The 14,951-nt window shown below is 39.7% G+C and overlaps 1 protein-coding gene across 1 annotated transcript; it reads right to left on the reverse strand.

The window, feature by feature from the left end:
- Positions 1–1,822: 1,822 nt before the first annotated feature.
- Positions 1,823–11,795, reverse strand: LOC123350518 (butyrophilin subfamily 1 member A1-like). The gene is made up of 4 exons (XM_044989134.1): positions 11,765–11,795; positions 9,895–9,915; positions 4,570–4,596; positions 1,823–3,063 (listed from the first exon to the last, which is right to left on the reverse strand). The coding sequence occupies exons 1-4, from the start codon at positions 11,793–11,795 to the stop codon at positions 2,534–2,536; spliced, it is 609 nt and encodes a 202-aa protein (XP_044845069.1). The 3' UTR covers positions 1,823–2,533.
- Between the last annotated feature and the right edge of the window lie 3,156 nt (positions 11,796–14,951).

The following is a 14,951-nucleotide window of genomic DNA, read 5'->3' on the forward strand; positions in this document are numbered from 1 at the left end:
AAATCCTGATTGTTCTTGAGAAAGTAAATAAGAAAGTGCTATTTACTTCTTTTTTTTATAACTCAAGAACTAGGGTTACCACCTAATATTGCTAAGCAGCGGGTTTAAAATAAACAAAAGGAAAATAAATGCTGGAAAATTAACCTGTGGAATTTCTTGTCAGAAAACATTGTAAAGGCCAAGACTATAACAAGGTGTTTGTTGTTGTAAAAGAAAGACATAAATTCATAGAAGCAACTAGCCAAGATGGGCAGGGACAGTGTCCCTGGCCTCTGTTTGCCAGAAGCTGGGAATGGGCTGCAATGATTACTTCATCATTGCTTGTTCTGTTCATTTTCTCTGAAACACCTGACATTGGTCATTGTTAAAAGACAGCACGCTAGACTAGATGGACCTTTAGTTTGACCCAGTATGTTTTTATGCTTGTGCCCCTAAGAAGGATGCTCATTGTATTGAAATTAACAATCTTCTGGCTTATTCTTCAGATGGAATCTTGTAGCACAGACAGGTCTAGTAGTCATATTGCTAACAAGCCATAGCAAATTTCACAGTATACATCTTGCTTCCCTAAGAGTGGCCTTGTTTTATTACAGCTCAGTCAATACTGCTTTTTCATGTTAAACTTTAAAAAAAGCAAACAAAGTTAATGCTTCAAATAGGCCTCACTGCATACAGAATATCCTTTAAAAAGGTCATGTTATGTTACATCTCAGTCAATGCTGTATTTGCATATTAAATGTTTAAAAAAAACCCTTTATTTTCATGTTACATATTTAAAAAAACCCTTTATATAATGAAACACTGCATGTTTAGCAAGTGTTAAAAGTATGGGGGGAAAGTTGAGGGGTGGGGTGTTCTTCAGATAGGCTATCTCTGAGCTTCATACAGTCACAAAGAAATGGTTTTTGTCTTTTACAATCATTAAATGGAATAAAATACTTGTTATGATTTTCACAAAGTGTCTTTCAGTGTAATCTCACCATTTGTTAAAACTTTAACAGTGTTTAAAAAATTAGGAAAGAAGTCTGTGAAAAAAACCCAGCAAACTGAAGGGCATTGCTAAGGCAGATTATAGTGCATGGATCACTAGCTAGCCTAATTAGTCCTATCTGTTTTTAAAATGTAGATAAAGCCACAGCTCCAGCCTGTGATGTATTATTTTAATAAAATCTATGGACCCAAAACAAACACAGGAGCTTGTACCTGTGTCTCAGCACACAGGTTGCAAACATTTAAAAACAAAGACATTTTGATCGTGCAACAGAAAAATTCATATTAAATCTAAAAGTCCTAAGAAAATGAAAGCTTAATATAACTTTCACATCAATTTGAAAAAAAAAAAGTGGGGAGGAAAATAAACTTCTCTCTAATGCACTGGATTACAGAATAAGGGGAATATAAACTAGCTGTTACTAAGGTTCTGTGGTTTTAACTCTGGAGTGTTTCTGCATACTCATTTATTTTTATTGAAATACACATGTAAAAGTGTTAAATAAAGGGCTCTGTCTTCATATAGGTCTGTCTTTAAAAGTGTTTATTCCTTTACAAAACTTAACTTGCATTTGTTAAAAAGTGGGGGGAAGAAATAAACTTTTTCTCTCCGATCCACTGGTTTACAGAATAAGGGGAATATAAACTGGCTGTTATGAGGGTCCTGTGGTTTTAAACCTGGGGTGTTTCTGCATGCTCTATTTTACTGAAACACACCTGTAAAAATGTTAAGTAAAGGGATGTGTCTTCATATAGGTTTATCTTTTAAAGTGTTTATTCCTTTACAAAACTTTCACTTGTATTTGTTAAAAAGTGGGCAAAGTGGGCCTTCTTATCTCTGATCCACTGCCTCACAGACACTGTTTTTGCTAACTATAACTTTCACATGGATTTGTTAAAAAGTGAGGAGGAAAAAAAACTTCTCTCTGATCCACTGGATTACAGAATACTTTTATTTTACACACAAAGATACATCAAGATAAATTGTTACAAGCTCAGTATAAAATTAATAATATGAGATGCCAAATAACTAGGATCCATCAACATTTATTAAGAAAAATTATTAATCAAAGATTACACAGAATAATACAGAAAGGAAAAGTCAATCATTGCCAGCCCATTCTGAAGACACATCCCTCACCTGTATTTATACCTGACTCAAAGATTGGTTATATGGTCTAGCACAGCTACATCAGTATAATATGCAATATTATTTCCTTACTCTTAGCTACTAATATGCCTTATCCAGATAAACTAGTAGTTAGTAATAAAAAAAAAGTTCATTTCTAATTAATAGCTCACTTTGTGAGTTCAGTTTTATGAATTCCAGTAAAGTTGCATCCATTACATGGGAAGCCACCCCTGCAGCATTAGCAATGCATGTAATTATAATTTCACAGGCAATGATTTTCCACTTTGCCTTTCATCTGGCTGCAAAGCATTCTCATACTTTGGTTCGGTTTGGTCAAGAGTGCCACAATGCATCAGGAGTCTTTTGGGATTAGTTTGGTCAACAAAACTGAGCATAACAGCCATTTTAAATTTAGTCCTCTTCTTTAATTGAAGAAATTCTCATTATTGTTTCTTTGTGGGAATTTTTAAAGAATGGATAAACGTTTCCAAAGAATGAACAATCATTAAATGTGAACAACATAGACTTATTAGTTACATTGAAAAAGGTCACCTGCCTGTCTTGGCAACTAAGGTAAATTCCAATTTTCTTGGGCTTTTTCTGCACCATGACCCGGGTCCATGGGTCTGTTTTTGCCCAATAATCTCTCCCACTCAGACCCAGAGCCCAGAATCCCTCTTTAGGGGACAGAGAAATCTTTCCTTTTCTCTGTATAGATTTTCTGGCCACTCCTATGTCCCAGTCAGTGCTGTTCGTGACATCCACCTCCCAGTAGTGCTCTTCAGAGGAGAATCCTTTAGAGCCTAATACACAGACAGTTGAATCGAACCTCTCTTGGTTTGGTGGAACTTTCTGAGGTTGGGCTTCATGTTTAAAACTCTTCTGATCCTCAGAAATTGAGAGGTTGGGGTGGGCTGTTCCTGCATCAAGAGTGATGTCATCTGCAACGAGAGATTGGGTTTTCAAAAGCACTGGTCTAATGTCATTTTGAGTTGGGATAAGAGGAACTTTATAGGGTGGGCCCCATCCTGCACTCTCTTCTAGGTGGGACTTTTGCCTGATTGAAGCTTGCTTGACAATGTTTTTCTTGTACTGAAATGTATGAGAGTTGTGTGAAAGTCACACAAAACTGAAAGTGATTCTGAAGTATACGATTACATTCACAAGGGGGGTATAGGCAAAAAAGTTCAACCTTTTGGTGCCATTGGTGTTCACAAATTGGTTGCCTGACTCTGTAGATATCCAAATTCCCTGGGTGCCTAGGTTTCCATGATTAAAGTGCTTAGGGTACCTAAAGCAAGTCCTGACATTGCCTAGCAGCTTGGCACCTAACTCACACTCAGGTCCCAGCAGGATTCACAAAGACTCACTGTCTAACCTGCTTTTGTGGCCTGATCCAGAAGATGTGCTCAGATGAGGAGGTGCCACCCTTATGTGTGCTTAAAGTTTAGCCTTTGTTTAAGGCCTTGGGAAATTCATTAATCTCCAAACAGACACTCAGATCATAGAGAAGAAAAATATTGCACCTGTTATGTGGGATCTCTGTATTTCCCTATTGTCTTCATTATTGAACAATAAATATTTTAATGGGCTATCTTAGTAATGAAAATAATGTTTTGTTTAAAAGCTAGAGTGGGGGATTGAGACTCAGGACTCTTGAGTTCTATTCCCCTCTTTGACACGGACTCGTTGGATGAGCTTGTTCAAATGTCTTGAACAGTCTCTGTAAACTGTGTGCAATACCAGCCTCAGTGAGGGATAGATCTGGCTGGATTAAGATTTGGAAAGATTTTGAAATTATCACATGAAAATTGCAGTAAAAATGCACCACCACTGGCATATGCTCATCTGCCATAAATCACCATGAATAGAGCTGTGTCTTTCATCATCTCATCATCACTCAGTGCCACATTCATTTTTTCCATAATCAGCCACAATCACAAATCAACTGCCAGAGCTAACTTCACCACTGTCTTCATCAGTATGAAATGTCATCATGATCCCACACATTTGACTCCTGGCCACTACTACCCACCTTCCTCACTCCTGGGATCATTACTCACCTTAGTGTGATTAATGGAGTCACCATCACCACTACCACCTCATATGTGCTTTTACCCTGCTCCAAATCCTGAGGCCCTGGCAGCATTTCCTCAGTCCTTACCCAGATCTAACTTTCACTGAGGGCTAATTCTAATCTCACATCTGTGCAAATTAGGAGTGACTTCACATAGATCCATGAAGTTACACTGATGTGAAATTGGTTTGAGGTCAGCATCAAATCCTGCTATACATGACAGTTTTGCCTAAATAAAGACTGTGTAAAAGCTATGGATGGCTCTCAGGATTTGTTCTCAGGGTAGCAGCATTTTCTGGCATGTTTCTAATTTGCTTGCTGTATTCACACAATGATTTCTTAATGCTGGAAGAAATGTGTATTCTGTTACCTGTTTTACTGCGAGCCTTTCTCCATTCTGAAATCAGAGGGAGAAACAACAGACATTGAATTACAAGAGGCCCATATTAAAGGTTTTCCTGGCTCTGAAAATAGGATGTTAAAATATACACAGAAAATCTCCCTAGAATGCACACACAGGCAGACTTAGTACACCATGCCTGCATGAGGCCTTTTCTGAACTCCTCTGATTAGAAACCTGAACAGGGTATTGGTCTGCCTAAGAACTGCTTTGTCTGTCCTGTACCTCAAGCCAATGCCTCATCTCATTATGTAACCTGCTCTTTTTTGGGCATGGTTTTAGTTTTTTTTCTTATATAAACCAAACTGCCTCCCCTCCCAATCCCCCCACCCCTTATGCACACCACCTGACATTCTGTTAACAACAATTCAGACCTCATGTCATAAACAGACAGTTAAGGGTTAATTCCTCTTTAACTCTAAAGGGTTAAGAAGCTCACAGAACCTAGCTGACACCTGACCAGCAGGACTAAATAAGAAGATAAGATTCTTTAAAAGAGGGAGGAGGGAAACAGTCTTTGTCTGTTCTGTAAGTGCTTGTGCCAGAGCAAAAGATCCAGAAATCAGACATCTAACATTTCTTAAAAGTAGTGAGAATTTAAAGAAGGAATGTATTAGATTATTATTATTTTTGTGTGACTTCTTTTGCATAAGAGGGAGAATTAAATTGGGTTTCTTTTGTGTAACTTTAAGGTTTTGCCCAGAGGGAAATACTCTGTTTTGAATCTGTTGTCTGTGAGAGTATCTTGCATGCTAATCTCACAGAGGTATTCCTTTCACCCTTTTTTTTTCTTTAATTAAAAGTCTTCTTTTAAGATCCTGATTGATTTTCCTTGTTTTAAGATCCAAGGGGCTTGGATCTGGGCTCACCAGGAATTGGTGGAGGAGGGAAATTAGTCTCAAATCCTGCCAGGAAAGGGGGAATAATTAATTTTTCCTTGTTTTAAGATCCAAGGATTTTGGATTGTGTTCACCAGGGAATTGGTGAGGGAAGAAGTCTTATCTGCCCAGAAGAGAGGGGGGGTTAAAGACTTAGGAAATATTTAGCGGAAGGCAGAGTTTCCAAATGGCTCTCCCATAAACGTTTGTTTAAACCATTTGGTGGTGGCAGCTACTAAACCTAAGATGGTAAATAAGCTTTGAGGAGTATTTCATGCAGGTCCCCACATCTGTACCCTAAAGTTCAGAGTGGGGGAAAAAACCTTGACACCCCACCATTACTATTTATTTTGGTGGTTTGGGTGCAGCTGTACACTCCAAATAAGAGAGTGGCTAAGATTCAAGTTCACAAATGACTTAGGTGTTAAATGTCCTTCACTACAGGTAATGGGGTTAGGAACAGGGGTATTGTAAAATGGGACCCTACTCCACCTTAAATTATCCTGGTGGGATGAGAAGCAACCCATCTCTCACTGCCCCTGGCATGACCCAGAGGAACAGGCTGGGTGTGGTTCAGGCTGGGTGGGAAGGCGTGGGACACTAGTAAATCAGGCTTGACAAAGCCCTGGCTGGGATGATTTAATTGGGGATTGGTCCTGCTTTCAGCAGGGGGTTGGACTAGATGACCTCCTGAGGTCCCTTCCAACCCTGATATTCTATGATTCTATGATTCCAGGTGACTTCCCGCTGATCTATCTAGCAAAGTTACACCAGCAGGGCCTTGCCAGCTGGGTCTCCAGGACACACTGGGGTTGGATTTAAGGCTGCAACCCAATCACCAATTACCCTCCTTCTTGAGGAATCTCACAGCTGATTGGGAGACCCCAGGATGGAGCCTGAAAACTGGAGCCTATCACGAAGTAGCTTCCAAATCACTTTAAGCTCTCGCCATGGTACCTTCTCCCCAATTGTTCCTCTTACCATGATGGATCCATCCGAGAGCTGGAGTGCTCCTACCCAGCTATTAGCTAGATGAATGTTACTTATTGGGAATCTAACTAGGGTAGTAGCTTTGTATTTAACTAGACTGTTAAGAAGAGCACACACATACAACACCACATCAAATGAAACAGCCTAAAAATGGGGAAAAAAAACTTGTTAGCAGTTTTCAAAATATACTAAGCATTTAAAAGATTGTAAAATACAGTATACAATATACTGAAGCAATTGTTACATTACTTCCTACTCTTGGATGAAAAACATACTGAACTATTTCCTCTGTATGTGCTCATACTAAATAACACACTTTTAACAGAAACAATTTCTTGTGCGGGTGGTGACATTTGGCTCCTTGATTTGATAGCCCAGAATGGGAGGGGGGTGGCATTATAGGGGTAATGCCCCCCCCCACACAGGGTTATAGTGTCACTCAGAGTTCCACCCCAATTAACACAGCAGTGTCTGCTCTCACTCCCTGTAACCCAAGGTCAACTGAAAAGGAGAGAAATAGAGAAAAGAAACACAAGTCCGTCTCTGAGCCCCAGACTCCCTAGCCTTCTCTGAGCTAGGGCCACGTTTGTCTGGGCCTTGCCTCAGGATGGGACCAGACAAGCCTCCAGCTACAATCACCCTGCAGGACTCATTGCCTTCCCCTGGCTCATGGGGTGCCGGGAACTCCCCAGCTCTGGGCAGTCACAGATCCCTGCACTGCAGGTCTCAGGGCACTATGAGGAGGAGTTACTAGGCTCCCACAGCTCAGACCTTCCTTCTGCCCCACTAATTCCCCCTGACTGTGTCTCTCCCACTCCCTCACAGTGAGGCTCTGATCCCCCAAATCCTCCCTGCTGCCACATCTCTGATGCTGGGTTCATTCCTCTCCATGGAGCTGGCTGAGTCCATCCCAGCATCAAAGATGGTTTTCTGCTCTCTTCAGTGAGAACTGCCCTGGCATTGGCTCACACGTGTGTTTCTGGGTCACTGTGCAGCTACCCTGGGTCTCTCGCACAGTTCTTCTCCCCCTGTCCCCAGCCCCATATCCTCTCCTCCAGAACTGCATTCACTGTCTCCTTTCCCAGAACACATGGAGTCTGGTACCTTAGCTGGGCTCTCTGATCGACTAGGCAGCTGGGTCAATCAGACTGACTTGGGATACTGGCTACTGGCCATTGACCCTGATCAGAAACTCTTTGATTGGCCAGAGGCCCTATCAGTCCCAGCATCTCATCTCCTTTTTGGCCCTTCACCTGTCATGGGGAGAGGCCAGTCTTACAAATCTACCCCATTTTGGTAAGGTGCCCACTGTCCCCTTACAACATCATCTAACTTTTAGGCAGCTAGTCACCCTGTGAGATTCACAAGGACTGAGTTAAGTGTCAGGCTCCCTATTCACTGCGTGGTATAGCTTGTAATTAATACGTTAACCTATTATAAGAGACTAATATGTCTGATAAGTAATGTGTTAAAAATATCATAAGGTTTAAAGTTGAAATGCAAGAAATCTATGGGCTTAGACCTGTAAAATATTTAGCTTAGACAAATTAGGCCATATTATAAAAATGTTAGCATAAGTAAGTTAATAATAAATCTGATGAGCTTGTGTCTATGTTTGTGTACTGATGTTTTGAAGAAAAAAAAAACCAACCTGCTGAGTTTGGATAATAATGTCTGAGAGGTCAATGAAAACCGCAAGATGACAGTTGGTAGCTGAGGTGAAATGTTAGAGAACTATCCAAGTAGCCTATCAGGTGAACAATCCCCTACTAAGATGTCGGAGACACTCCCAAAGATGGACATGAGGAGTTCAATCCTCATGCATGTTAATGAGCTTTGGAGGGAATATGCATCACTTATTATAAATAGAGCCTGCCAGTCAGCATTTCCTGATCCTCCACAGGAGTCGGACACCTCCACTCTTCTGCAGGATTCCATATGAGTTTGAAAGAATTGGAAATACTGATGCTGGACACTTTTGCTTTTTCTAACCATTGCCATTTATGTTACAGTCACGTTAATTGGGGTTTTCTATGTGATAAGACTTTTAACAAAGGTACCGATGATTAAATGTGATCATAGTTTTTTGCATGCTCCTCAAGCCTTCAACGATGCTACCCACATGGTGGAGAAATAGGTGTCTAACAATGGGCTCCACAAAAGCCAGCACACTCAGCAGGGTGCCACCTAATTTACCAGTGGAAGATGCTAAGCCCGGGAAGTTCAGCAGGGAGTTCCGCAACTCACTCTGGACTGGAGGGAGGTGCATATCTCTGCTTGTGATTCACAGCCATAAGCTGTCTTCTGGAGTCAGGCATCTACTGCATGTCTTAAAAGTAAAGCAGGAGTGTGTGCTCAACTACACACAAAATGAATGGAGGGGAGGACACTCTCCCTTGTAACCTTTAGCCGAGTTATTACTGAACTCACCCAGGGTGAGGGAGACTCAGTTCTCACCCTCTGCCTGAGGTGAAGCAGGGCTAGACCTTGGATTTCCCACCTTTCACCAAAATGCCATAATCACTGGTCTGATGGGTATAGATCACGGCTGGAGCTGTGGCTAAACAACACTCAGAGAAGTTTGGGGTGGGGAGGTGGAGTGATTAAAGGTTCTGTTGCATCTCACCTTCCAATTGTGAGCTGGCCCTGGAGTGGGATGTTCCCACTGCACAGAACACAGCAGCTTGAAGGATGCTCTAAACTGTTCTTGTCACTACAAGATCCCAGGGCTAATGCACATGGCAGATAGTATGGATACTGAGCCATGCTCCCTTTTTCCTGGCCACACCTCTTGCACTAGAACTGAAGGAGAGTGATATAGAGGGATGCACAGTAGCTGAAAAAGATACAACATTTCAACAGTGCAAGGGGAAACCCCTAGAACTCAGATGCATTATTTTTGTGGAAGTTTGTGAACTCATAGCAGCGTGAAGAAACTGCAATGTGGCTGAGAACCTGGAAGAAAACATCTTTTTTTCCACAGTAGTATATAAAATTTAAAATAAAAATAATTTTTGTCTACTCAAAATAATTTTCCCAATTCTTAATACACACCATATCATGAAAAAAATTACATCATGAAACATTAACACCATAGAAAAAAATATGCTAACCTCCAACAAACACTCAAAGATAAAATGAACAGAAGAGGAGGCAAGGCATTATAGAATGTCCATACTGTACAATGCTTCTGAAAATCAGTCCTTCAATTTTAGCTTAAAGAGAGAATAAATACAAATATTCTAGGTGATGGATCAACTTGGTGTGAAAGGAAGTCATCACAGTTCTTTTATGGGATTATAAAAACATGATGAGTAATTCACTCTTCTTGGATTGAGCCAAAACAATTAAATGAAGAAATATATCTTTTAATATATTAATGTTCTTCTGAAGGATAATAGCAGCTGAGAAATAAAAGGGAACTTACCATATTCATTCTGGAGTTGGTCTGCAAAAGAACAGTGGGATTTTAATTAGAAATTGGGTGAATAGGTATGACCTTACTTCTCTGAAGGAGCTCTCCCTGCAGACCTCCCCAGTCATGAGCTGCCAGTTTTCTCATTCATCCTCTTTTTTATAAACCACATTTGAATGATCACCCAGGTTCAGGAACAGCTCAGAATCTTGCATTCCACAATGAAGTAAAGACCCTGTACTCTCACAGACCTGGAGACTCTGCCCACACCCCACTGACTTTCTCTTTATAATTGTCCTTCTCCCAGCCACATGTTAAAATAGACACCATACTGATAGGCTTGAACCCTCAGTCTATGCCAGAAATAAAAATGATACCCACAATCAACAAGTAATTTGTACTCAATCTGATAAAAACTAAATTAAAAATTCAAAGTAAACATAATGTTCTCTTTCCCAAACTTGTCAAACCAACCAAATACCTTTCTTTGACAGGGTAACAAGGCTTGTGGACAGGAGGGAAATGATAGATGTGGTATATCTTGACTTTAGTAAGACTTTTGATACTGTCTCATAGGTGCTTCTCATAAACAAACTAGGGAAATAAAACCTATATGAAGCTACTATAAGGTGGGTATATAACTGGTTGGAAAACTCTTCCTAGAGAGTAGTTATCAGTGGTTCACAGTGAAGCTGGAAGGACATATTAACTGGGGTCCTGCAGGGATCAGTTATGGGTCCAATTCTGTTCAATATCTTCATATTTTAGATAATGGCAAAGAGAATATTTACAATATTTCCGGATGATTCCAAGCTGGGAGAGGTTGCAAGTGCTTTGGAGGATAAGATTACACTGCATAATGATCTGGACAAACTGGAGAAATGGCCTTGAAGTAAATAGGATGAAATTCAATAAAGACAAAAGCAAAGTACTCCGCTTAGTAATGAATAATCAGTTTCACACATACAAAATGGGAAATGACTCCCTAGGAAGGAGTACTGCGGTAAGGGATGTGGGTTATAGTGGATCCAGAGCCAATTGGGGGTGGGGGGGAACGAGAGGGCAGGAGGACCATTTGGCCTGGGCCTCAAGCTCAAAGGGGGCATCAGATTTAGACACTTGTTAATTTTGTGGCATTTGATAAGTTTTGCAACTTGTTCTTATGTGCATCCCTATCAAGCCAAAATGTGACACACTTTCTCAGCTTAGAGCTGCAAATTTAAGCAAATAAGAGATGTGATTTGGTAAAAGACAATTTTTTGTTAACTGATATAGATTTTGTCATAATAAAGAGTTAAAAATGTTCATAAATATTAATAGAAATATATCAGTTCTGATGACACAAGATTAGACCATGATGAATGTGTCCTCTCAGATCAGCTGATTATATAAACAATCCACTACTAGTGGCTGGTGCTGGATCAAGTGCATGTTAAAAGGTAGAGAATTGTTACATTTTAATGTCTTTATAGTTTTACATCTAGTTGACTAAGGTATTATTTATGTGTGAGAATTCCTCATTATTATCTATATATGGTAGCTAAAAGAGGTGACTGGTTGGTTGGTTGAGCCCTAGCTTGGTAGCATGGCCATCATCATAGGCTTTCATAGACTATAGGCCCAGATTCAAGGTGAAAATTTGTGAGCACAGTCTTGTACAGTGAGTTTCATGAGGACACACGTTTGAAATTTTTGGACATTATCCCTCTGTCTGAATCCATGTCTGTGTTTACTATATGTATGTCATCCCTTTGTGTTCAGATCAGACTGTTATATTATACCTTGCATGCTTGAGTTTTGATTCAGTGATAAGACTAATAACCTGTCTGACTGTTTAATTTTGTGTTCTTAATTAGTATTCCTTCATTTTAAGACTTTTCACCATTTGTGTACCATTCATCATTTGTGTACATCTTTACAGAAGAAGATTTCAAGTGTAGATAAACTACTTATTTACAGCAGAATATTTCAAGTGTGAATAGGCTACATATAGACCAGATAGATCACTATGAAGAGAAGATTTGAAAGTGGTGGAAGCAAGAGATGGCAAAAACAACTGAGTGAAGCAGTAGCTAAGAGCTCAAAGCCAATAACTTCATTTCTCAAACCACTGGAAAACACACCTTACCCAACAAACAATACTACAGATAATGAAAACTCTGCAACTGCAACAGGTGATATTTCAATGCCAATGCCTGAACATGAGGACAGTAGTCCAGAAGAAGATGTTCCAACAGTAACAGATGCAGCAGAAGATCCTGTGTATGATCAAGAAACTCAACAGCAGCAGGAAGATGTAGATCTTACAAAGCAAGAGCAATTCATGAGTACTACAGGTTTGACTGTGAAGTAATTATTCTGCTCTACTCCACACTGAATAGGCCTCAACTGGAGTATTGTGTCCAGTTGTGGGCACCATATTTCAGGAAAAATGTGGATAAATAGGAGAAAGTCCAGAGAAGAGCAACAAGCATTTTTAAAGATCTAGAAAACATGACCTATGAGGCAAGATTGAAAAATGTGGGTTTGTTTAGTCTGGAGAAGAGAAGACTGAGAGGGGACATGATAGGTTTCAAGTACATCAAAAAGGTTGTTATAAGGAGGAGGGGAAAAATTGTTCTCCTGAACCTCTGAGGATAGGGTAAGAAGCAATGGGCTTAAACTGCAGTAAGGATGATTTAGGCAGGACACTATGAAAAACTTCCAAACTGTTGGGATAATTAAGAACTGGAATAAATTACCTAGGGAGGTTATGGAATCTCTATCATTGGATATTTTTAAGAGCAAGTTAGACAAACACCTGCCAGGGATGGTTGAGATAATACTTTGTCCTGCCTTGAGTTCAGGGGACTGGACTAGAAGACCTCTCAAGGTCCTTTCCAGTCCTATGATTCTATGATTATATGTTAAAAAATGCAGATGAAAGTGACTAAATGCATTTTTCTGAAGAGTTCCTGAGCAATTAAAAATGAGATATTAGGAAATCAAAGCCCAAATTTAACTTGAGGTAACTTGCCTGCAGCGCTATGAAATCCAATATTAAGGCAAATGTTTGAGGCATGAGACAGTACAAAGTACACTAATGTCCTGACATGGTATGGGACGACAAAATACTTAGCCAGACAGATTTTTCATAATGAAAATAAAATAATACAAATCTTTCAATATGTAATATGCATTGTAGCATCACAAAGTACAGTGAGATGAACACAGTGATGACTCTTTGTTTCAAACAGGGCCTGCTTCTGTGGCAATGGCACTGTTCACAAACCTATCCTAGCATTCTCATTTTCTCCTGGAGATCACAAACATTACAATCAAATCATGTTACAAAATTAGGCGGAAAGTGACTAAGGACACTTTTCTGTGGGAGTGTAAATATACTTACTGAGCAGTTAAAAGTGAGGTGTCAGAAGATCAAAGCTCAAATTTTTTCACCCCTACCCCTGCCCTATCATCTGTTATTAGGGGCCATTGCAGAGCACCTGTGGCTCCTGGTGATGTAATAGGGAGCTGGGTGTGCTCAACAACTCTGAAAATCAGGCCCACGCTCTTCAAAGGTGGAGGTGCAAAATCAATGGAAGTATAACACAAAATGGGGTCCCCAGGGACTAAGAGACATTTGTCGGCTGAGAGAGGAGGGAGGGAGAACACTACGGTCAAAAATAATATGTTTTCCATTACAGAGGTTTTATCTATTTTTTTTATTTTATTTATATATAACTTTATTCATTTTATTTTAATTTGTTTGTGTGAAACCACTAGATAATCCCATTTTTTCCTGTAATTATTCTGAAAAGAACATCAATATCTAAGCATTCACCACAGAGACTAAACTCTCTGTTATATAAGCAAAAATAGCTCCTATGACAATTCATTTCTAAATGCCCATCTCCCGGCCACTCAGTACCACAGGAACCTTATCGACAATGACTTGTAAAAGGAAACTCTCGAAGGAACTATTGTGATACAAACAAAATACAAGCAACTTGCATTCTGTCTGATTAACACTAAACTAAAACAATCAAAGTAAACCTATCATTCTCGTCATGTAGCTTCTCTGAAAAATGAAAAAAACAAATTCAAAACACACATTTTGCACTATGTAATATGCACTCTAGCATCCTAATTTACTCTAAAGGACAAATACTCTGCACCGCTAAACTTTCTTTGTGACATCCGGGGCATGTGCACACAGCAGCTGGGAGATGTGATTCTCAGCTTGGGTGTATGTGTACATAACAGCGCTGCTCAAGGTTCTGCTTAAAAGTTGCAGTATGGTGGCAGCTGTCACTGAAAAAGGCTTGGGCTAACTGACCAAGTCAGTACCCAGGGCTTCAGGTAGAGTTAGACTTGGGTCGGGAGCCAGAACCTCCGCTTCTGGCACTGTGTCAACACTGCTATTCTTAGTCCACTACTAAGAGCAAGAAAAATAACTACATATGTGAATCCACTTGCTGGGTGTGTTGACCACTTGAATAAAAACTGATTTTTTTAAGGGCAGTGAGATCAACACAGTGATGGCTCTTCATTTCAAACAGAGCCTGCTTCTGTGGGAATGGCACTGTTCATAGAAACCTGTCCTAGCTTTCTAATTTTCTCCTGGAGATCATAAACATTACAATCAAATCATGTTACAAAATTCAGCAGAAAGTGACTAAGGACATTTTTCTGTGGAGTGTAAATATAGTTACTGAGCAGTTAAAAGTGAGGTGTCAGAAGATCAAAGCTCAAATTTAACTTGATGTAACTTGCCCTTCAGTATTATGAAAGCCAACATTAAGACATTTTTCTGAGGTAAGAGACAGGACAAAGTGCATTAATAGTATTACATGGTATGCGAGGGTGAGATAGATAGATAGATAGATAGATAGATAGATAGATAGATAGATAGATAGATAGATAATCTATCTTGATTGTTATACTGCATTCATGGTTATATTATCTCATAGGATGAGAGGACTAAAACAGAGATAAGGTGAGAGAAAGCATGATCAAAGGGGAAAGAGGTTGAAAATATTACAATGTGAGATAAGTGTTAAAATGTTTTGTGACTAAGGAACACTCAA

The sequence above is a fragment of the Mauremys mutica genome, chromosome 15 (genome assembly GCF_020497125.1).
Source record: "Mauremys mutica isolate MM-2020 ecotype Southern chromosome 15, ASM2049712v1, whole genome shotgun sequence".
NCBI lineage: Eukaryota > Metazoa > Chordata > Testudines > Geoemydidae > Mauremys > Mauremys mutica.

Bases quoted from the DNA above. Each gene is read 5' to 3' on its own strand.
- LOC123350518 (XM_044989134.1), bottom strand. From the start codon at position 11,795: ATGTACACAAATGATGAATGGTACACAAATG. The intron at 9,916-11,764 runs GTGAAAAGTCTT...GTTCTTTTGCAG, and splicing joins TGATGAATGGTACACAAATG to ACCAACTCCAGAATGAATAT. The intron at 4,597-9,894 runs GTAAGTTCCCTT...CTCTGATTTCAG, and splicing joins CCAACTCCAGAATGAATATG to AATGGAGAAAGGCTCGCAGT.